Source organism: Cynara cardunculus (assembly GCF_001531365.2).
Source record: "Cynara cardunculus var. scolymus isolate 2C chromosome LG 2, CcrdV1, whole genome shotgun sequence".
NCBI lineage: Eukaryota > Viridiplantae > Streptophyta > Magnoliopsida > Asterales > Asteraceae > Cynara > Cynara cardunculus.
The window spans coordinates 68,495,140-68,518,719 of NC_037529.1; the positions used below are offsets into that span (position 1 = coordinate 68,495,140).

Sequence of the window (23,580 nt, forward strand, 5' to 3'; positions counted from 1 at the left end):
AAATGATTCTAGAGTGTGAGATCAGCTTCTAGTTATGAAAAATTATGTAACCTACCCATGAATCATGATTCATAGAAAAGGCTTAGAACCCAGATGATTTTGTGGATGTTACACATTTCTAATTTCAAAAATCCACAAAAAGAAACTACAGTGACATTAGCATGGTGTGAACTTAAAAGTAATTACAGACCAGGATTCCAAGTTAACTCGTCAAGAGTCATCTGTCTCACTGAAGCAGCCATACGTAATTCTCCCCCACGTATCTGCCCCACCCTCTCCATCATGCTCAGGAACAAAGGATGATCCACTGCACCCAACATTCTATCGCGAAATAACACGTCCTCGTAAAAGTTAACAAGCGCCTGAGCAGCATTACCTCTGAGTTCCTCCGACTCATCTTCTAACATGCTAATCAAAAGAGAAATCCCCCCCAAACTAGCAATCAAATCCCTCTCAGCATCGTTGTAACTCAACTGCGCAATCACCCCACAAACGTTCTCCCTAACATTAGTATCCTCACTACTTCTCAAAAGCTCCACCAAAAGCAGGATCGCACCAGACCTATGAATAATAGGCAATACATGCTTATAACTTGAAAGATCCCACAAAACATCCGCAGCTGCTGCTATGCTTCCGTTATCATTTCCTCTCAAAATCGTCACCAAATGTTCAACAATTGTGATGGCATTAGTATCCGTAACAGCTAAAATGCAAAACACATCCTCTGCAATCTCCCTCCCCAATGGCTCCTGTTCTTGAAGAAGCTCGGCATATAAAGGAATGACCCCATGTTCAGCAACAGGTCTGATATACTCAACATGTGACGATATTACCCCCAAGGCATTACCAGCAACTATCTTTGTTGAGGTGTTGCCATTTCGAAGCAAATCAACAAGAACCTCTATGGCACCCGCATTAACAAGATCACGTCTTGCTCTTTTAACCAGCCCAAGTAACCCAATCGCCTGAGCAGCTCTAGTCCTAGAAGCCATATTCCCGACTTTACCTGATTCAACAAGTAAACGAACCACCCGCAAATTGTAAATGGACCGTCTAACCTCTCTTAAAAGAGCAAGTGCACTCAAAATATCCAAGAAGAGAGGTCTCAAAACGTCAGGACAAGAATTTAACATATCAATGATGACTTTCAACCCACCAATTCTCACTACATTAACCCGATTAGGACCATCAAATGCTACAAGATTTCGAAGGCACTTCAGAAGAACTTTTTGTAAACCAACTTCAGATTGAGGTAAAAGGCAGAGGATGCGATGAATGGCCCCAGATTGGCCTATGCTTACCGCCAGCCTTCCGTCCCCTTGACAAGAAATGCACTTCAAACAGTATGCAGAGGCTTTCAAGATAGCATCATTTGTAGTTTCGGATGACGTGTCGAGATGCTCCACTAAGATTGGCACGGTGCATATCAATATTCTCTCAGGAGCACGGTTAGACAAGCGAGAAAGCTTAATTATAGCCTGCACTTGCAAAGCGTCACTCCCGGTTGCAATCAGGTTCTCGAAATGATGCAATGCTAGCTCCCAATTAGTGTTCTCTTGTGTTTGTGTTCCCTCTGAAAGTGATTGATCCATCTGTAACACTTGAGAATGTTAAGAAGAAAAAAATAAAGGGTGTCAAAAACAAAGCAAAATAAAGAACAGATGAATCACATATTTTGATCAAATCTAGGCATTCTAACATAAGCCCACAAGTTGGATCAAATGTCCGCAAAGCCGTACGATGTGTTTTTAGCCGAATTCCGTCTTTGGGGAATTTTTTAAGGTTTTTTGTTGATTTCCCCACGGTTTTTTAAGTTTTTTGGTTGATTTCGGGAGAATGTTTCTGTTTTTTGGTTGAATTCGAGATATTTTTCTGGTTTTTTGGTAAGACTAATATAAAAACTTAAAACAAACAAATAAATCATGGAAACAAATCAATGAAATCATGTTAAACGTAATCGTATAACATTATAACTAATCAATTTAGAGTAAAGACTAAAATCAAACTTTAGGGCAAAAGACAAATATCAAATTTAGGGCACAAATAAATCGTGTGAACAAATCAACAAAGTCAGGTTAAACATAATTACATAACATTATAACTAGGCAAAGAATAAAATCAAATTTAGGGTTTGATTCAACGATATACAACAGTAATTGAACAGGAACCCATGGTTGATAAAACTTCAGATAGTAGTGTTCAATATCCTATTCCAATGGATTTTACAGATAAAAAGATAACCAAAAAGATTTATGCTTGCATCATTATGTAAGATAAGAGGAATTTGATGATCGATTGCTCCTTCCGTTCCATTAAACAGTTCGATTTTTATGGTGTCAAACTTTGCAGTTGTCAAAATTGAAGTCCATTGATCCGGTGATTCTTTATATCTTGTGTGAGTGAGACACGGAAACTATTGATTAGGGCAAAACCGATGATCATGTAACGGAAGAAGCAGAAACATTGGAATTTTGCATAGAAAGAAATGAATTTAAGAACCCTAAAAGAATGGAAGGGACCAACCAGTTCTTAGAGAAATGGGAAACTCCGTTAGTTACAATCTTCTGTTCTCCAATTCATTGTTGATCATGGAAGCTTTCTGGGAACAGCCGAATAATGGAAATACCGGCGACTGAGGTCAGATTCTCCCAAACGTATCCAATTGCTTTCATGGATGGTTGGATTGCTGATATAAATCAAGTTACATTTGTTTGTCTTGATGGTTACATTTTGCTAAATCATTAATTAAGAGGTAGAATCTTGTTCCGAAAAAAATAAAAGTCTTTTTTAAAACTTTATGAATGATTTTGTATCATATGTCTTTTTTAACCATTAAATGTTCTAATTTCATTGTAAGTAATTATATTTTATTTTGCATTATATCATAGGAGTCTTTTAATCATTCTGACTAATCATTCAGCACCAAACCATTCAGCAACTGGCAAACAGTCTCTCTTTTTTAAGTGATTACCGATGTTAAATCGGAGCTCTATAAAAAATATTTAGATTAGCTTATAACGGTAACAAAATATAATAAGTTGATGATATCATGTTTGAATAAGGTAATAAGTTAAAAGACAGTAATGTATCAAAAACTCTTTATTATCAGTGCCAAACCAGTATAAGTATTCATCTTCTTTCCATCCAAACACTAAAAACTCCTTATTACTGGTACCACACCGGAATAAGTTAATAAACAATTTAAATAACCAATCCCAAACACCCCCTCAATCTTCATCCTCTACCTTATAACGAACTGAATACATATCTATTAGTTTGACTTTTGTATTGACGGTCCTCACAATTTTGATTTTATTGATTCTGAATTCCATTACTCAACATATATACATCAAGACACCCTTGAAAAACATCATCACTACCATCGTTCAAACTTTGTATGATAGGCAGCCAACGGTGGTGATGAGGATGGCAGTAGTCGGCTGGAGACGGAAGGGTACGACAGTAGGCGTGAGCAAGTGGAATAAGAGATGGAAAGAAATAGGGAGAGAACACGTGACGACAATGACAACGAGAGTAGCGATCAGAGGAGATCGACATGGAAAAGAAACAGAGAGGAAGATTCTCACACGATGGATAGGGATAAGAAAATATCAGGCGTGCATTTTCATTTTTTTTTTGTTTTGAGTAAAAGCAATAAATGACCGAAATGCCCCTTAGTTAACAAATGAACTTAACGTCTGTGAGAGCTAGGTACCATCCGTGAAAGCAAATTGAAACCTTGGGGAATTTTCGTTGTTTATGGTGTTTCATAGGTTTAAATGAAAGCGAAATAAATTACAGTGATAATAGTAAATTGTATCTTAATAGAACGCTTAAAATATGGTTATTGAAAATTCTGGATTGGACCTATTAAACAATATAATTACATGTATGATGATTATGGTTTCAGTTTTATTATGGATTGGATCCCTTGTTCTAACTCTACTAATTAACTTACTGGAAGTGTCTTCAAACCAGCATCTTCTGTTTTAAGATGATTTGGGTAAATGAACAAGGGTAAATCTGTCCTTGTCACCACTGATGGGAGGACGATGATTTTTGTTGCAGCAGACGAATGGTGGAGGAAACAAGGCAAGTCGATATTAATCGAAGAACTTAAAAAATTCGGTGGCGATGGAAGAGATCTGCAGAAGATGCTTGATAAAAGGAAAAGGGAAGGGGGTACACTATGAGCCGTAAGTCAAACATATATCTATAGATATACAATATTTATATGTTTTTAATAGAAAAAATAAATAAAAAGACCAAAATATCCTTTTTTAACGGAGTTAAGTTAACAACGTTAGGACATAGGAACTCGATCCATAACAAAAATGAAACCACAGGGACTATATATAATTATTTTTGTATGAGGGACCCAATCCAAAGTTTCATACAACCTCAGGGACGAAATTTGTAATTCACCTCATAATAAAATAATTATGACTTATTGAGGGTCGGGTTTGGGTTGAACCGTGTGGACCGTCAAAACACGCTCGACTTTTCTTTGTTATTTCCCTCACGTGCTCTCATTATTATTATTATTTCATCACTATTTACTTAAAAAGGCAATTTACATAAATAGCCCACATCCTTTGTCTCATTTATGTAAAAGGGTATTTTTGTCTTTTAGTCTTTCATATTTAAGTACGATTTGATCTGTTTTCGATCTTTGTAATTTTTCTTATGGAAGTGTTATATCGTCTAATGAACGTATGTCGGTGGAATTTTCGTGTATCGAGAGAAACAATATGTAATCACTTGGATAAACTTGAAACCGTGTAGAGCTCATTTTTCTTAAGTTATGTTTCAGTTTAAATCTATCAGGGTATCACAAAATTAACTCGATGATACAGTCTCGGTTTTGACGGAAATTGGAATCTTTTAAATCTAGAGAATCATAATCAATTGTGTACTAACTCATTAGAGTTAAATACCCCCCTTACTGGTCAGAGATAAACCCACCAGTTGATCCACATCAGTAGGTAATCCATCAGTTTATGACCTAATCAAATGGAAACACTAGTTGAGGTATTTTTGTTACAGCCACTGATAAACCATCACCAACAACCACCTGAAAACTGTAGTGACAAATCACCTGACACTTTTATCAGTGGGACCACCACCAGGGATACGACCCTCTTGACCCTGGTCATAAAACGTCAGCCAATGTCTCGTATTCTAGATAACTTAAAAGACTGTATATCACATATCGAAACAAGTATATAAAAATAGAAAGAGATTAAACAAAATCGACAAGAAGCATCTCCAAAGAATAACAAAGAAAGCATATAATATATTTTAGACCACTAACCACATGCAAATGCAAGTGCAATACTTGTATTTTAATTCTAACTTTAGAGTAAATTATGAACTTGGTCCTTGTAGTTATTTGATTTTGTTGGTTTTGGTCCCTACAACTTGTTTATTACCAGAAAAATCGTATGTTATACATTTTCACTTGGTTTTGATTCATGTCCACTAACTCTGTCAAATCTTGTCTATTAGTCGTAGTCACATGTAGGGGTATTCAAAAACCCAATCCGAAACAACCCGATGTCTAATCGAGTTGTAAAATTTTCAAAACGTAGGTATTGGGTGGATATTATTTGAACCCAACCCAACCCGATGAATCCGATATCAATTTATTTCTTGGATTTAATATGATTGTTGAATTTATATTAATATATACATTAGATAATTACACTACCACGTATGCTCTTCATATACATATACTTTCAATCTATTCACATATCTATATAACTCATTATATATATGTTCAGTAACTGTGAACATATATATGTAAATTGAAAAAATTAACTGAATGTGATATACGTAAGAAGAGTGGATAAATTGTATCAAATGGTTGATGACAACAAAGAAATTATGAATAGAGAAATAACATATTCAATGATAGAAAAATATTTTAATGTATCAAAGTATCAACCCGACTAACCTATACGGTTTGGGTTCGGTTGGGTTGCACTTTGGTTTGGGCTGGGTTAAGATTTTTCAAACCATAAGCATTAGGTTGAGTTGTTCAAATGTCTTTAACCTGATCAACCTAACCTATGAACACCCCTAGTCACATGCCCATTAGATGAGGTGCAAAAATGGTCCTTTTAACAGGTTCCTTGTTAAAAGATAACAAAATTGATTCCATACATGTCAAGAACATATGAAAATCCTAAATGAAATTGTAGAATCATAAAACAAAAACAATATCATCAAGAACATATGAACATCAAACCTAAGGGCTTTTGGCCTAGCGATATCTGAGCATCTTGCCTCCTAGGAGGTCAGAAGTTCAAACCTCACCAATAGTGAAGAGTGTGTGTGAGTTTATTTGTTTCATTTGACGTATATAATATATGAACATAAAAACAATCTCACCAACATATGAACATAAACAACAGATGTATACAAAGTCATTGGAAAAAATTGTGATACAAAAGAATGTAAGATTAAAACCCTAAATTAAGAGAGGATCCCAAAAATAAAAACCCTAAACTCTGAATCAAACCTAAGTCATTCAACCAGTAACCCCCCCCCCCTGCTTCTCTCTGCTAAGATTAAGCTTGATTCCTCAACGATTTTCAAGGTTCAAGTCATCTTCATCTTCAACCCAGATGGACCACTCCACGTTGCAAATGCACAAAACAATGATGGAGATGCAAATACATATGCAAAAGTATGGCGATAGGACAACAGAAAAGAAAAGAAGAAGAACAAGAACATACCTTTACCATGGATTAAAACACGAAACCTGAATCGAACGGTAAGAACGTTGAAGCAAAATGATTAAAGACAGAGCCCAACAAGAAAGGGGGGTTAATTGTGGAGGACCGTGTTAGGTAACCCCTTTGGCCTTGTGTGATGTTTTTTAAAGTTGCATTTGTTATCCAAAAAGGACATTACAAAACATGATATGACATGACAAAACAACCATTCACATTTGGTACCATAGGAGGGTTCTTTTTGGAAATAAATGAATTATAGGGACCAAAACCATAAAATCTAAAGATAATAAGGACTAAACCTGTAATTTACTCATAATTTTAAAAAGGTAGTGGTTCTCTGAACCACATGCTTGCTCTCGTCTTCACTGCGTGGACCGTGGATGCAGAACCAACCTTCCTTCCTTCCTTCTTCCACTCCAGTCTCAAGATGCATACTCACATACACCGCGTTAGCTGACCTCCATTGATGCCTATATATATACCTTCATCTTTCGGATTATGTTGTCGATCACTTCCATCTCAACTTTCAGCAACAAAAGGTAATCATTTCTCAGTTCACAGTTCAATATTTCGTCGACTTAATGATCTAAGTTTCAACACCTTTTTGTAATTAGGGATTCATGGCCAAATGAGTCGTTTAGCTTCTACAAAATAGGAGTATTTCAATTTCTTCTTCACGTATGTTAAATTTCCTAATTAGGGTTTCGGTTTACAGTTTTAAGTAGTCTCGGTTTGAATTTTGATTTTTTGATGCCTATAGGTTTTTTTTGGCAGTGGTTGTTGTCTACAAGATCCTGATTGAATTGATGTTTACCAGTTTTGATCGATTTCTGATTAAGCATTTAGGTTAGGTCAATAGCGTTATGATGTTCTTATTGTCTAGTGATCTGCCTTTCTGTACCTAAATTAGAAGAAAACCCTACAAATTGGATGTTAATTATTGACTCATGGTGACCTTCTCCACTTCTGTGCAGTTATGAATCGATTCACATCTGAATAGCTGGATTCTGGAGCTACTGTTTTCCTAAATCATAAACTGATCAGTAAGCATTATGCAGGCATCCAACCAGCCTTATTACTAACCCTAATCAACACCATGGATCAGAATCTACGGTTTTCTGTTCATACGCTAGAGACTGCTGACAATTCATCTTCTTCAGTTGGTTTCTCCCCAAGTGGCAGTCCCGTTTCGCTTCAAGATTCTCACTCGTTCCAACCAGGCCTGTATCATTCCCCTGATCAGACTTACACCTCTCACATAAATCCGGCTGCAGGCAATGTGGATGAGTTGGAGTTGAGGCTGAGAGAATTAGAAGCGGCTATGTTGGGAAGCGATCAAGATTTTGAAGAGTTTGATGTTTCATCTTCGTGGGATGGGTATGGACCGGAGGATATAAATCAAGAAAACGATGAATTTAGAATAATGGAAGAGTTGACTTCTAGAGGAGACCTGAAACAAGCCCTTCTTGCTTGTGCTAAAGCCATAGCTGAAAACAAGTTAACAACTGCTGAACAGGAACAGCTTATATCAATGGCACGTCCATTGGTGTCGGTATCCGGTGAGCCTGCACAGAGATTAGGAGCTTACATGTTGGAAGGGCTTGCAGCAAGAATATATGAATCAGGTAGCATTATCTACAAAACCCTAAAGTGCAAAGAGCCAACTAGTGGTGAGCTTCTATCTTATATGCTTTTGCTCTATGAAGCCTGTCCCTATTTCAAGTTTGGTTACTTGTCGGCAAATGGAGCCATTGCTGAAGCCACAAAAAACGAAGATAGAATCCATATAGTCGATTTCCAGATAGCACAGGGCGGTCAATGGGTAACTCTCATCCAGGCTCTTGCGGCTCGGCCTGGTGGGCCCCCGAAGCTACGCATCACTGGTATCGATGATCCCAGAAACAATTACGCTAGAGGTGGAGGGCTGAATATCGTTGGGCGGAGACTAGAGATGCTAGCTGAATCTTGTAAAGTTCCCTTTGAATTCCATGGTGTGCCTGTTTCTGGTTCCGACATTCAGATTGAACATCTTGGGGTTCGGCCAGGGGAGGCGTTGGCTGTTAATTGCGCGTTTGTGCTGCATCATATGCCAGATGAGAGTGTGGATCCCCGGAATCATAGGGACAGATTGTTGAGGCTGATCAAGAGTCTGTCTCCAAAAGTTGTGACTCTTGTGGAACAAGAAGCCAATGTGAACACAGCACTATTCTTTCACAGGTTTCAAGAGGCGTTCAGCTACTATTCAGCTATGTTCGAATCGATTGATGCGACTCTAGAAAGGGATCATAGAGAGCGAATCAATATCGAGAAACATTGTCTAGCTGGTGAGATAGTTAATATAATAGCGTGTGAAGGGACCGAAAGGGAGGAAAGACATGAGCTTCTTGGGAAGTGGAAGACGCGGTTTAGAATGGCTGGATTCAGTCCGTACCCTCTAAGCTCGTACGTGAATGCCACCATTAAGACGCTGCTCGAGAACTACTGCGATAGATATAGACTCCAAGAACGAGATGGGGCTCTGTTTCTTGGATGGATGAACCGAGATTTGGTCTCATCCTGTGCATGGAAATGAATGAATTTACAGCCCACCACCCAAAGTCGGTAACTTTTAGATCTAATATGCTGTAAGACGAAGTATCGTGTGAGAATTGGAGTTAAGGTGTGAAGCGTAAAAAGGGATCTCATCCTCACCCATGATTGTGCTTGATACGGAAACTGATCCAGTGCATCTCGGTGCATCTCATTATTGTTGATCTTTAATTGGGTTTGATTCAAGGGTGGAGATCGTTTTTTACCCTTCTCACCACACAACTTCCATTCTCGTGAAAACCCAACCTTATTCTGTAAACAATGTGTAATATGTCTTGTAGTCAAATTTCATCTTACTATATCTGCACTGTAAAATTACATTATGTGGTAATAAAAGGCTCATTTCTTGCAGTGATTGAGAACTTTCAGATATTAGAATGATGGATTACATCATAGCCTGAATTATGGTACAATCATATCTAGATGACATGATAAATGTTTGTTTGTTAGCAGCTTAATGAGTTTGATAGGACTCGCAACTTATCGGTCGGTGAATGTTTGGTAGTCGCTTAGTATTATAGAATTATTCAGTAAGCTTTTTAAGAGTAAGGGGGAGATTTGTGTAGAAAACCATTTTTTTTTCCAAATCTACCCCTTAATTAAAAAACATGTTCCTTTCATTTATGAAAATATCATCTCAAACAAAAACCTTTACAATCAATACAAAATTGATCAACACATACAACTTTATTTATACAAGACTTAGAGTATGTTTATTAGTAGCTTAATGAGCTTAATGGGACTCAACCTATTCGATTAGTAGTGGCTTAATGATATAAAAAATAATTTATTCAATAAGCTTATATGGTGGAACTTTATACAAAAAGCTAAGTTTTTCCCAAACTTGTCTTTTTGAATTAAAGAACATGCTCATTTCATCTATAAAAAAACTCTCCCAAACAAAATCTTTCCAATTTATACAAACAGGTTAATCCACACAAACAATTTTATCCATACAACACTTGATGAAAAAACCAAACAGCCCTCAGTGACAAAACCACCACTTAACTTCTACAATACAACAAGAATATATACATAGATTGATATGTAGATGTGTTCTGCTGGAAAGCCACTTAATGGTTAAGAGCTCCATTTCCCATTGCCTACACAGCCACAGGTTACAAACAGTCAAACACCAATTAACAGAACCTAACAGAACCTTTAGAAAGAGCCATTGAAAGAATAAATGGAACAAATACATGTTTTTATCAATTTCTTGATACAACTGTTACGGTCCCAAGAGTACGCTCCCAAGGTGTTGGGGATATGAATTAGAACGGTTTAGATTTGAAATATCGTAGGTATGGGCTTCAACGTCATTCTCCCTAGATCGATAGACATGCATGTTACCATTAACACCACCATAGCATGCCAATTGAGCTTTATTGTAATCTGAATTCAGACATTGTGGCTGTTCAGATAAGCTATTGCCAACTACAAGATCAAGGCATACAGCACCATTGTCATCCGATCTAGTTCTTAGATTCCCATTCCCGGCTGCTGAACCTGCACCATCATGGCTGCCGTTTCTTGCAGTAGGCACGTCGTGATCGTGTTTTCCTTCATATGTTGTAATGACTGCTTTAGGGTCGTGGGATGCCCTTTCTACGTGTTTTCTGACAGGGCATCCGACACTTGTGCACTTATAGTAACTCCTGCATAAAGTGTGAATGTGTAATCGAACATTAAACTACAAATGAAAATAGTGTTTGAAATGGTTAACAATTTGATACAGTAATGTCTTTAATTAGACTTGACCCTAAAGCCCAAAGGTAATAGAGATCCAGTGAGACCATTAGATCAAAGGGAACTTGGAACATGTTTGTTAGCAGTTTTTAATGAGCTTAATGGGACTCACAGCTTATGCGGTCAGCTATACACGACTGTTTGGTGGTGGCTTAATAATATAGAAAGTGGCTTATTCAGTAAGCTTCTAGGGGAAAATTTATGAAGAAAGCCAAGTTTTTTTCCAAATTATGAAGAAAGCCAAGTTTTTTTCCAAATCTGTCCCCAATTAAAAAACACGCACCTCCTATCTATGAAAAAACCCTCCTCAACAAAAATCTAAGCTTAATGGGACTTGCAACTTATTCCGTCAGCTATACATGAGTATTTGGTAATGGCTTAATGATACAGGAAGTGGCTTATTCAGTAAGCTTCTTTGGGGAAAACTTTATGCAAAAAGCCAAGTTTTTCCCAAATCTGCCCCCAATTAAAAAAAACACACCTTCTATCTATAAAAAAACCCGCCTAAACGAAAACCTTCCAAATCTATACAGACAAATTAATCCACACAAACAGCTTTATCGATGCAGGACTTACTGAAAACCAACCAAACAATCCATGTGTTATTATCTATATAGACAGATTAATCCACACACAACTTTACATATACAGGACTTAATGGAAAATCAACCAAAGAGCCCCCATACTAAAGTTGAACAAGATCACCTAGAAATATTTTTATTCTTGCTCATGATACCTGAAATATGCAGTGCTTATTGCTATCTATTTGACCGTTAAGATGGATGCATACCTGGGATTAGGATTGCCTCGCACCACTTTTTGGCCATATTTACGCCAACGATATCCATCATCCAGTATGTCAACCTCACTTATAGTTTGGACAACCACGCGTGGCTCACGGATAGGCTTAACCACAGGCGTCACCTCAAGGGTACCAAAATCCGTTCGCCTTATTACATCAAAGATATCACTCAATAAGAATTTCTATATCACCAATATAATTACAATATAAGGTTTCTTTTTAACTTCATTACCTCCTTTTTGAATATGGATCATCGTCATCAACCTCATCATTGGTGTTATTCAATTGTGCTTCTGCTCGATCCACATGGTCAGGAGAAGGCACGGGAGTTCCACTTGTCTCAGAGTTGGGAGTCGGGCAATTATCTGCAGAGAAACCTTCAACAATTAAGAACAAACACAGCAGATGTAAATATGTAATGAAAAGCAAAACATGCATTGTAAGAAGAGAGGAGAGCATGAAAAAACGGGAAATTGACTGGAATAGCCAATCCCATCAAGGGGTTTCACTTTTTAGCCACTTTTGTACCTCATTTCGACTTTTAGCCGTTTCTTATGCATATGCATAAGGTTTGCTTTTCAGTGAAAAAAGTTGTGCATAATAAGGGAAATTGACAAAAATAGCCAATCCACCCAACTCTTCACTTTATAGACTTGTCAGGACCCAATTTCACTAAATAGCCAAACCTTACCCATATGCGTGAGAAACGACTAAGTCGAAATGAGGTACAAAAGTGGCTAAAAAGTGAAACCCATTGACGGGATTGACTATTTCAGTCAATTTCCCTGAAAAAGCGTGTTGTTACCTGCTTGACCAGTTATAGATGATACTTTATCAGTGTTATCCTCCTGTATTGATGTAAGAGCACCAGGAGTAAGCCGACGACTAGGTTGAGGTTTGGGATGATCATGTGTACCCTTATATACAATCTCCGTTATTTTTCCAGTATAAGAACGTTCAAAAATCTTTTTCACTTCACAGTTGGGATGGGTACATTTGTAATAGCTTCTAGGGAATTCGCTCCCTTTCACGACTTTCTGACCATACTTTCGCCAATTATATCCATCTTCCAAGGACCTGTCAACTGGAACCACCAAAGGTCCGGAATCCTTATGACCGGAGTCTGACAGATGAACCGACTTAGGCACCTCCAGCCCATTTGTTTCCTCGATAAGCGTATATATAGGCGCAGCAAGATTTTGTTCGTTTGGTGCTGCATTCTCACAACTAGCTGAGGATGGTGATGAATACGATCGATACTCATTTTGGTTTTGGTTTTTTTCACTCGGTTCATTTCTTTGGAAGTCAAAACCTGCAGTAACCTTTCATGTATCCAGTATTATAAATTTAGGCATGAAGGAGAACATAGAATTCTATTAGGGTGCGTAAAGTATGCTGTACATGACAGAACCTAATTCTCTTCTAAGACATTTCAACCGTTCTCTTCTAAAACATCAAATACTTGTTCCTCCTAACATTTTATCCGTTCTTTAAATTTTATTTATTGTATTTTATCCTCTTTAAACTTTCACTTCACTGTCCTAAGAATATTATTTTTATACGTTTCCCATATTTTGGTTAATTTATGTAATTTCTTAAATATTAATGATAAAAAAATAATATAGAAAAGGCATAAAACTAAAATTGGAAATTAATAAACTTCATAATTTGGTGTCATTTTAGTCGTATATATTTTGTTACAAAAATATTTATTTTATTATAATTTAATAAATTACATAAATTAATCAAAATATAGAAAAGATATAAAAAACTCACTGGGTAAATTGGTCATTTTACCAGTCTTGTCTTACCAAACATTGAACATCTGTTCTGTCGTGTCTGGGTACCAAACGCACCCTTAATAGACTGCACTACTCTACCTACTTTAGCAATGATCAGGACCAGACTCCAGACCATGTAACATTTGTAGTAATATATTTGATGCATTACTTCCATATTAATGGAATCAGACCAAAATCATGCCTCTATACCCCAAGAGGTGGAGGTATGGTCTGCGTACATCGTACTCTCCCCAAATCCTACTTCCGAGTGAGAATTCTTGGTCCATTTGGTTTGGTTCTAAATTTCCAAAATCATATAATAGGTCCTTTTGTTGTCTAGAACATCTTTTGTTCCCATTTCTCTTTTCTTCCATGAAGGGGATAGGGCTGCACATAAGCCCAACCCAACCCAAAAAATGGGCTGATAGTCCAACCCTCACCAGGCCAAAGCCCAATACCTGGCTAAAGCCTACGGCCAAGATAGTAGGTTGAGAATAGGTTAGGTCCAAATCAGCCCAACCCAACTAGGCCGGCCTAGAATTTTTTTGGTTTGAATATTTTGTCTATCGGTATTCTGAATGAGACTCTCTATCTTTATGGAAGAGTGTAATATCTATCTCGGGGACTTATGTTAAGACTTATATTTAAATGATTATAATATTTTACGTGGTTAAATACTAACTACGAATACTTGATTTTCTTGTTTTTTCAGGTCTTCATTTAACCATCTTCTGAAAGTAGTTGAGTTTCAACCCGGGCAACCCAATGCAACTCAACCTATGTGTGTCCTACAAGGGGGCTTGTTAACTTGATCTATAGACCATTTATGTTATCATCCCCGTGTATAAGTTGAAGAATAAGTGTCTGTTTTAATGAGCTTAATGGGACTCACAGCTTATTCGAACAACTATACATGACTGTTTGGTAGTGGCTTAATGATATAGAAAGTTGCTTATTTAGTAAGCTTCTAGGGAGAGTTTTATGGAGAAAGCCAAGTGTTTTCCAAACCTACCCCTCCCAATTAAAAAACTTGTTCCTTCCATCTATGAGAAAACGGTCTCAAACAAAAATATTACACAATATAGAAGAAGAAAAAATGAAGAATTGAAGATAAAGGAAAAAAGATTATTACTTCTGCATTTTTGATGGATGGATAAAACAGCTTTGATATAACTCATGGAATGATTAACACAAAAGAATCCGTAACAAAAGAAAGCTACAGATGACATAACCAGAAAGGATCAGAAACAAAAACTATAAATAATGTTTTTCGATTACATGGTCATGTCAACGATCACCATATTACAACTTCATGTACTTGTTATAACGCATTTCATTGTCCCACAGATTTATTTCCGTGCTTCTTTGGGCATTATCTCTAAGAAATCTTGGAAATCAGTTATTTCATTTACAACGCCTGTGTTGAATGTTGATGATCCACAATAAAATTCAACAGTTGACAACCATGACTAGACCTCATTAAGAGATCTGGCATACTTTTGCTATAAATGGCTACTGCTCAATCCTGTAAGTACCTCATCCTCTAGGACACAAATAAACAGCTATATGGAAAGGACATCCTCATAATAATTTCTTAGAAACTAGCCATGAGGTAGGTCCATGCAAAGAGCAAGATGGTTACATCATGAAAAGATGTTACATCAAGGGCCTGTTTGCAGCTTAACGGGACTCACAACTTATCCAGTCAGCTACACATGACTGTTTGGTAGTGGCTTAACGAAATAGAAAGTGACTTGTTAAGTAAGCTTTCAAGGGAGAGCTTTATGCAGAAAGCAAAGTTTTTTCCAAACCTACCTATCCCAATTAAAGAACATGCTTCTTCTATCTATGAAAAAAACCTTCCCAATCTATACAGATAGATTAATCCACACATACAGCTTTATCCATAAAGGACTTTAGGGCCTGCTTGTTAGCAGTTTAATGAGCTTAATGAGAGTCACAACTTATTCAGACAGCTATACATGACTCTTTAGTAGTGGCTAAATTATATCAGATGTGTTTTATTCAGCAATCTTCCAGGGGAGAGCTTTATGTAGAAAGCCAAGTTTTTTCTAAACTTGCCTCTCCCAATATAAAAACACACTCATTCTATCTATGAAAACCCCTCCCAAACAAAAGCATTTCTCAATCTACATAGATAGTTTTATCCATACAGGACTTAAAAGGAAAACCAACCAAACAACCCCTAATGGAAAACCAACCAAACAGCCCCCAAGTTTCATATGCAATGCCTGCCATAAAAAAAAGGCAAGTACGTTCAATAATTCAATAGGGCCATACCTGAAGTCCAGCAGATGAAAACCCTGAAACTGAAGCAGACATAGTGTGTGGTTTGAACTCAAAGAAGCTAGATTCACTGTCATTTAAGGACTTGGCCATGGAACAGTTGGCATTTAATGAGAAAGCTGCAGAGCAGATCGATCCTTGCATCCGTTGAGGCTTAAAGAAAGAACCAGTGGTCGGAGATGGCTCTGCCTACAAAAAAAAAAAGTAGAAATATCAAACTGATCATGAACCAGTGTTTGCAGTTGCATTTGATCGATTCGCAGAATCCCCTATTTTTGAAATGGGATTAAAATGGTACAAATTTAGCACAACTTTGATTCATTCAGGAATCTAGAAATTGCCCTAAGCAAACAATAAGAAAAAGGGGGAAAACAACAATGAAATCTTACAGATAATGAACAAAAACATAATCTAGAAGATTCATAGAGAAACAGCTGATTTCATTCATGAGTAAAAGTAGCTATCCATGATGATTTCAGCGTATTTCGTATTGTAGAAAAAGAAGATCCGGTAGAATCGGGTCGGGAAGTGAGGATCCATTCGAGATTTTACCTTAATGTTGGTGAGGAGGACGGGGGATTCGAGGAAGGAGGTAGGGCTGAGACCTGGAGGAATGGTGATGCAGGTGGACCTTGAAATTGGGAGTTTAGCAGGTGACATGAGCTTATACCTAGCGCCACCGCCACCGCCACCGCCACCACCACCGCCGGTGGAGGAGCGACTAGTATTTTGGTCTTCCATGAAAGCAACGATCCGATTTTAGGTCAAAGAAGAGAGTAGCAACAGAAGCTTTCAGAGGGAAGGGAAAGGTGTTTTTGGACATTTCACTTCAACGGCGAATAAATGTTCAAATTTATGCACCGAATTATTTCTTTTTATTTTCTTTTTTTATACGAAGGTGATTAATGCTTACAATCCAATAATTATAACATTAAAGTTTAAGGGGTGTTTGGGATTACATATTTGAAACGACTTATGTTTTTTTACAAAAGTCTTTACCAACTTATCATAAGTTAAAAGGGTCTAACTTCTTCAAAAATTCTTTATTACCAGTTTGGTACCAGTATAAGCTATTTATCCAAACATTCAAAAGTGCTTATTATTGATGTCATACTGAAATAAATCAATAAGTTGTTTTTATAAACAATCTCAAACACTCCTTTAATTATAAAATTAGTGACGCTAGTCCAAACAATAAAAAATGACAATTGATAGGGCATCGATTGAAGTGAAAATAAGGGGATTGAAGTTTGAAATCGTAAAACATAGGTTATATCTAAAAATTGAAATCATCTTAAACTTTCATTTTACACAGGGGAAGATGGCCCAAGTTTTTTTAAGTATTTAATATTTATATATGACAAATAAACTCATACACCCTCCTCACCTTTTATGAGATTTAAACTCCGAACCTTTTATGAGATTTACTCCGAACCTTTTAAAAAACAAAGACTCATCTACCGCAAGGCCAAACACCCTTTAGTGATAGCCCAAGTTCATAACCTCATCTGGTTTAAATCCAAAAAGTGGATAATGGATTAATGGGCTTTGATATCCTGGATTAAAGTCCATAACTGTATACTTATTAAAGGAACATGTAAAAAATTGATTAAAAATATTATATAAATTAACAATTATATCTATACTATCTTATTAAGCAAATTTAGCAAAAGTCTTAAAGTCTTAAAATACTAAATGACCAAGATACCCTTTATACTACTTTTTCACTTTTTCACCCCTTCCTTTCCTCATTACTTTTTCACTTTTTACACTTTATACTTCTATAATTAGTTAATTAATTCACTTTACGTTCTTTACTTTTAAATGTTTCATTTTAAACTTTTATCAAATTAACATACATAATTGTATATCAATTAAAACATGTTTAAACAATACATTTTTATTTTAACAAGTTACACTATTATAAKCGTCTCGTTAATACCTTCGAAATGAGTCCAATATTGAATAATTTTTTACTTAATTATATTATTATGTATTATATATAATGTGAAAAATATTTTTAATATTTACGATTTATACTTTTATAGTTATTTATTTATATATATACTATATATTTTGGGGTTAGGTCGTCCAAATTGCACTGTATAATATGTTCTGAATTAATATGTTCTTGGGTTTTTTTGAAATATATATATACATGTATTAATATATTTAATTCAACCTTAAGCAGTTGAAATTTCATTCTAAAACCCATCTTTTTTTGTCTTTTCATGATTTATGATCTGTTAAATTTGTAGTTTTTTTTTATTAGTTTTGAGTGTTTATCTTAAAACTCAAGTTTCTTGGTTCTTTGCTCTTGATGTAAATCGAACACATTTGTGGAGTCTTTTAAATATGTTGGATTTTAAATATATTGGATTTTAAACTGTCATACAAATTTTTTCATCGATAGTCTGTAGTTGGAACCATAACTCTTATTTATTCAAATTGTATTAATATGTAAAGACCAAGTGTAACTTATATCATTGTTAAATCTTATCTTATAAAACCAGTGAAACTTCAAAATCGTTAAAATTCATGGCTCCCGCCGCATTGCGCGGGTACATAACTAGTATATATATAGAGAGAGAGAGAACGTGCTAAGATCATTTGTGAACCATGAAGAAGGTATTAATTATACAAACTATTTAGACTAATCACAAACTTTTATTAACACATGTTGATTTCTCACCGTGAAATCAATTTTAAGGGTAGATCTGTAATTTTATCTTTTTGTCTAGATTCCAATTAAGATGTTGTTACAAAACAATCAAATCCATGATTCTAGCTAAATTAATGGTTCTATTTTTCATATGACTGTTAAGGATTTGTTATCGTATAAGAAGAAACATGGATGACCATCATCATCATCATCATTTTTACCAATGAAATGTGTTCACGAATATGGAGAAATAGGTGCACAAAGTGAACTACGTGTACCAATAAATCATCAACTCTGTGTTCATAAATGTGGAGAACTATGTGTGCATAGTATGTGTTCACATATATGGACATGTGATTAGAATATCCGTTCATAATAGGTTCAATATTTATAAAAACTTGTTCATAAATATGGAATCTGCATAATGCGTTCTTTTGTTCATATAATGAATTTAGGCACGTGTTCATGAACCATGAGTACATATGAACCATGAACAATTCCCATGAATATCGAATACTTGTTCACACATGAACCATAAACCATGAACCAAAAAAAGTTGTAGAAGAAACAGGTGTCGGGATCTTGTTGATTTACAAATATGTAATCAAATTAAAACACAATACCCATCAAAATTTAAGATTTTTTTACAGATCCCAGATGAAAACTTGTTCCTATCTACTGCACTAAACACAATCTGCAACCAAGGATCAGTGAGGATAATAAGATGGTCGATATTCGGCTGCCAACTCGTTCGAATTATCGATATAACCTGATCCGGATGGAGGGTGTGCTTGTGGAAGATAAGACCGAGACCCACCAGGCCCACCGTAACCAATGTTACCGTATGGAGCCATGGGGGTGCACCCAGCCGGAGAACAGCCACTTGTTGGTATGGTCGATGCAGTAACTTCAAGAAAGTTGTTTAATTTCCGCATCTTTGGCTGTGGTTGCTGCTGCTGCTTCCTGTGAACCGCCACTCGTTTTCCAAAACCCGCCTCGTTCTCTAGTTTCTTCACGAGATCAACGACAATATCCTTTGGATACACCGATTCTAGACCATATTCATCAATGCATTTGATCATTGACCTTAACGCCTCGATTTCTTTCACTATAACCTTATTCTACATACAAAGTTGGAAAAAAGGTAGCTCGAATCAGTGGTGAAGTGGTAATCTTTACGTTTGAAACAATGGACGACGAACGAACCTGATAATCCTTTCCGTTCTTACGGGTCACCTCCATAATCTTCGTAGACATTACTTTACGCTGCTCGAAGAGATGACCGGGTGAAAATCTGTCGGTTTTCTGAAATTCGATACTGAATTTCACAGCATCAACTACCATGTCTCTATTAATGAGTTCCTGAATCAGATCTGCACAGATATGGAGCTACAAATCAAATACCCATTTAACAATGGAAATTTAAAGGAATGATCAATTCTTACCATCGATCTTATTCGCCGGAATCATCTTCCGACACAGATCAAACTTGCGTAGTTTTCTAGTAGCGAAGATCACAAAGCAATCGATAAGCTCATCCATGCTAAATCCATCCATCAATCCATAAACTGCCACAAGAAGCAAAAACCCAAATGCATCAAGTCTTTTTGCTTTACCAGAACTAATCAGCCGCTTCCGATTCCACTGCATCGCCACCTTCATCGCTTTATTCTTCATTTCAACCCTAATATCCAGCTTCATACGCATTAATCCTTCCAACATAATCGTACAACCACCCTTGACCAAACACGATTCATGACTTTTACCGCAATAAAACCCTGCCATTGCGTCCAAAACCATGGCCGGAGCATCAGGGGCGCACAGATAAGCATCAGGGAGTTGTTCCAACAGCAATGATCGATTGGCGGCGTTAGTGATATACCGTCTTAACCCTATCCCATCGGAATTACGACAGAGATGTTTGAGTATGGATGTGGTGGTGGATGATGGATTTAGGGTATTGAGGAGCTGGAATCGGTGGCGGAGGGAGGAAGAGATGGTTGTGAAATAGGAATCGAAATCGGTCCAATTGAGATTGAGATTCAAAGCAGATGACGACGATTGGGATTGAAGGTGGAGGAATGATTTCCGAAGGTTTTCTTTCTTGATTTCGATTAGGTTGATGGCAGCAGAGATTTCCCCCAATGACTCCATCGCCATTAGAGACCTCCTTTTGTGATGAACGTCAACAACAATTGATTTATATAATTTATTAAATATTAATAATAAAAAATAAGATATAAAATGTGTAAAATAAAAATTGAAAATTATACAAACTTTTTATTTTTTAATCATCTTGACAAAAAAAATCTAATGATATATTTCGTTATAAAAAATATTTATTTTATTATAATTTAATAAAGAGAAAAGTTTTAAAAAAACCCCAATAAACTATCTGATTTTGATTGACTAAAAGAGTACTCGAGCAATGCAGCGAAATAAATCTTTATTTTAATGTTTACTTTTAATATTTTTGTCTTTATCGATATAATATGATTTATGTGGTTTTGAAAAAGCAATAATGTTTTTATTTTTAAATGAAATATAAATTTGAAGATAGTATAAAATTTTGAAGAAAAAAACCGATATTAGTATCAAATTAACTTTTTAATAGTTCTCGTTTTTTTTGTAACTTCTTTAATTCAATTTTTTTTTTATAATTTAGTTTAGATTTAATAACAAAGTAATTTATTTTTGATTTAATAATATATTTTTTCATAAAGATAATAATTAAACATTTTGTTAGAACTCAATGATTATCTTAATTATATTTTAGATTTTTTATATTTAAAATAAGATGTTTATCTGGTATTTGATTATGTTTATCTGCAGTTAGTTACAATATTTTAAAAATGAAGCTTTAATAAGTTGTACTTACGCAAAACTACTTGTAATTTTGAATTTTAATTAATATGCATCAATAAACAGTACTTCATGCATAAAAAATGGTTTTTAAGAGTTTTTGTCAAATGTTTTATAATATAGTATAGATTAAGTACTCAAACTATTCTTTTGAATGATAAAACCCTTAAACTTTCTAAAACTGGTTAAATACATCCTTGAAACCTGTAAAAACAAGTTGATGTGATAAAAAATTAGGAAAAGTCTAAACAAACCCAACAAACTATCCGATTTTTAATTGGTTCGTTGTACTTTGTTGTCGACAAGACCGTGAGACGAATTGCATATACTTTTTTGTTCATGATTTTGTTCAAAAAACATTTCCGGATTTATTTGTTCAAAATCAAGTTCATGATTTTGTTTCTTCAAAAAAAATCTAGAATTTATTGTTCAAAAAATGTTCAAGAATTTATTTGTTAGAAAGATGGGGACTTAATCATTCAAAATCATATAGTATTGTTGGGTTTTTTTAGATTTTTCCCAAAATTTTATCACGTTAACCTGTTATAGGTTACAAGAATGTATTTAATTTATCATTCAAAAAAATGGTTTAAGGACTTAATCATTCAAAATCAGAAGTTTGTTGGAGTTTTTTTAGACTGATTCCTTTAATAAATTACATAATTAATCAAAATATTTAAACAACTCATTGTGATAAATTGGTCTTTTTTTTTTGGTCCTATCAAGTTATGTCTTACCCAAATGTTGAACAGTTGTTATGTCTTGTTTTGTTTTATCTTGTCTTCATACCAAACACACATTTAATAACGTGATTCACATATTGTTTGGTAGTGGCTTCATGATATAAAAGTGGGTTATCAGATAAGCTTTTATGGAGAGTTTTATGCAGAAAACCAAATTTTTTCCAAACCTACGTCTCTTAGTTAAAAACACGCTACTTTTATTTATGAAAAAAGTCTCCCCAAACAAAAACCTTCTCAAATATACAAACATATTAATTTACACAGACAACTTTATTCATTAAAGATCTAATGGAAAACCAACCAAATAGCCCCTTAGAAAAAATTGAGAGTAATGATGGTGACTTTTTGGTGAATCTTTATACGATAAGCATTTTTTATAGCTGAAAATTTACCGATTAAATAAGTGAAGATGGTGATTCCTGTCGATAAAACGCTTATCCAACAAACATTTGGTAAACGGCAACTAATATTGATATAGACAACCAAATCCATACGATCAGCTTAATCAATACAGAGTTTAATAAGAAAACAATCAGAACTACTTAATTTATCTCTCTAAGGGGTCGTTTACCTAAATGCTTACCGGGTAAGCGATTATCGTTAGGAGTCAACACTATAATTTATTTTACTGGGAAAGATTATAGTACATCAAAATGGTATCGTATACAACAATTTACCATGTAAGCACTTACCCGGGTAAGAGTCGTCACCCTCACTTACCGAGTAAGTCTCTTCACCCTTATCATTGTTCTTACTGGGTAAGATTTTTGACCCTTGTCATGTTCATCCGGTAAGGAAAGTTACTCGGTAAGCACTTTTCGGGTAAACGTTTAGTAAACGGCCCCCAAGTATTTGAAGTATTTAGTTTCAATGAAACTAATTTCTCTTAGGAGCGTTTGGTATGAAAAATGTTTTCTGAAAAAATGAAATATGTCAAATGAATTTGACTTTGAATAAATTAGAATGAAATTTAACTGCACGTTTGGTTCGAATGAATTGGAATGAAATCTGTTAAATTATTTCAAATACGCATGTTTGGTTAGTAGAATGCAACTTTGGAATTGGAATGGGTAAATGATAAATGACCAAAATGCCCTTTTATATCAGTGGTGGTCGACGATGGTTTAGATCGGTGGTGGTCGGCTATAGTTCAAACCATGGTGGTGGATGGTTGTTTAAAATAGTGGTTCAGATCGGTGGTAGTTGACGGTGGTTCAGAGTGGTGGTGTTCAGCGGTGGTTTAGATTAATAGTTCAAATCGATGGTGGTCGCATGGTAGTTCAAATAGGTGGTGGGCGATGGTATTTCAGACGAAGGTCATATGGGTCTGGGTAAATCAATTACGTAA

At 35.5% G+C, this 23,580-nt stretch overlaps 4 protein-coding genes across 9 annotated transcripts; 1 reads left to right on the forward strand and 3 right to left on the reverse strand.

The window, feature by feature from the left end:
* Positions 1–50: 50 nt before the first annotated feature.
* LOC112505766 lies at positions 51–2,627 on the reverse strand. Of its 2 annotated transcripts, none has more exons than XM_025109738.1 (2): positions 2,524–2,627; positions 51–1,592 (listed from the first exon to the last, which is right to left on the reverse strand). In XM_025109738.1, the coding sequence occupies exon 2, from the start codon at positions 1,590–1,592 to the stop codon at positions 183–185; it is 1,410 nt and encodes a 469-aa protein (XP_024965506.1). In that variant the 5' UTR covers positions 2,524–2,627; the 3' UTR covers positions 51–182. The 2 variants fall into 2 exon arrangements, with proteins under 2 accessions (XP_024965506.1, XP_024965507.1); XM_025109739.1 differs by having other exon boundaries at positions 51–1,600.
* A 4,462-nt stretch (positions 2,628–7,089) lies between these two features.
* LOC112506467 (scarecrow-like protein 21) lies at positions 7,090–9,684 on the forward strand. 3 transcript variants are annotated; one of them, XM_025110537.1, is made up of 3 exons: positions 7,226–7,279; positions 7,501–7,586; positions 7,715–9,684. In XM_025110537.1, exon 3 carries the CDS (start codon positions 7,837–7,839, stop codon positions 9,310–9,312), a length of 1,476 nt encoding a protein of 491 aa, XP_024966305.1. In that variant the 5' UTR covers positions 7,226–7,279; positions 7,501–7,586; positions 7,715–7,836; the 3' UTR covers positions 9,313–9,684. The 3 variants fall into 3 exon arrangements, with proteins under 3 accessions (XP_024966304.1, XP_024966303.1, XP_024966305.1); XM_025110536.1 differs by lacking the exon at positions 7,501–7,586 and having other exon boundaries at positions 7,090–7,279; XM_025110535.1 differs by lacking the exon at positions 7,501–7,586 and having other exon boundaries at positions 7,111–7,279; positions 7,799–9,684.
* A 494-nt stretch (positions 9,685–10,178) lies between these two features.
* On the reverse strand, positions 10,179–16,719 carry LOC112507545 (probable WRKY transcription factor 20). 3 transcript variants are annotated; one of them, XM_025112183.1, is made up of 7 exons: positions 16,518–16,719; positions 15,960–16,154; positions 12,683–13,199; positions 12,110–12,254; positions 11,866–12,024; positions 10,529–10,984; positions 10,179–10,432 (listed from the first exon to the last, which is right to left on the reverse strand). In XM_025112183.1, the coding sequence occupies exons 1-6, from the start codon at positions 16,704–16,706 to the stop codon at positions 10,558–10,560; spliced, it is 1,632 nt and encodes a 543-aa protein (XP_024967951.1). In that variant the 5' UTR covers positions 16,707–16,719; the 3' UTR covers positions 10,179–10,432; positions 10,529–10,557. The 3 variants fall into 3 exon arrangements, with proteins under 3 accessions (XP_024967951.1, XP_024967952.1, XP_024967950.1); XM_025112184.1 differs by lacking the exon at positions 10,179–10,432 and having other exon boundaries at positions 10,506–10,984; positions 12,110–12,242; XM_025112182.1 differs by lacking the exon at positions 10,179–10,432 and having other exon boundaries at positions 10,506–10,984.
* A 2,493-nt stretch (positions 16,720–19,212) lies between these two features.
* Positions 19,213–20,787, reverse strand: LOC112506368 (FRIGIDA-like protein 2). Its single transcript, XM_025110374.1, has 3 exons — positions 20,073–20,787; positions 19,834–20,000; positions 19,213–19,748 (listed from the first exon to the last, which is right to left on the reverse strand). Exons 1-3 carry the CDS (start codon positions 20,785–20,787, stop codon positions 19,335–19,337), a joined length of 1,296 nt encoding a protein of 431 aa, XP_024966142.1. The 3' UTR covers positions 19,213–19,334.
* Between the last annotated feature and the right edge of the window lie 2,793 nt (positions 20,788–23,580).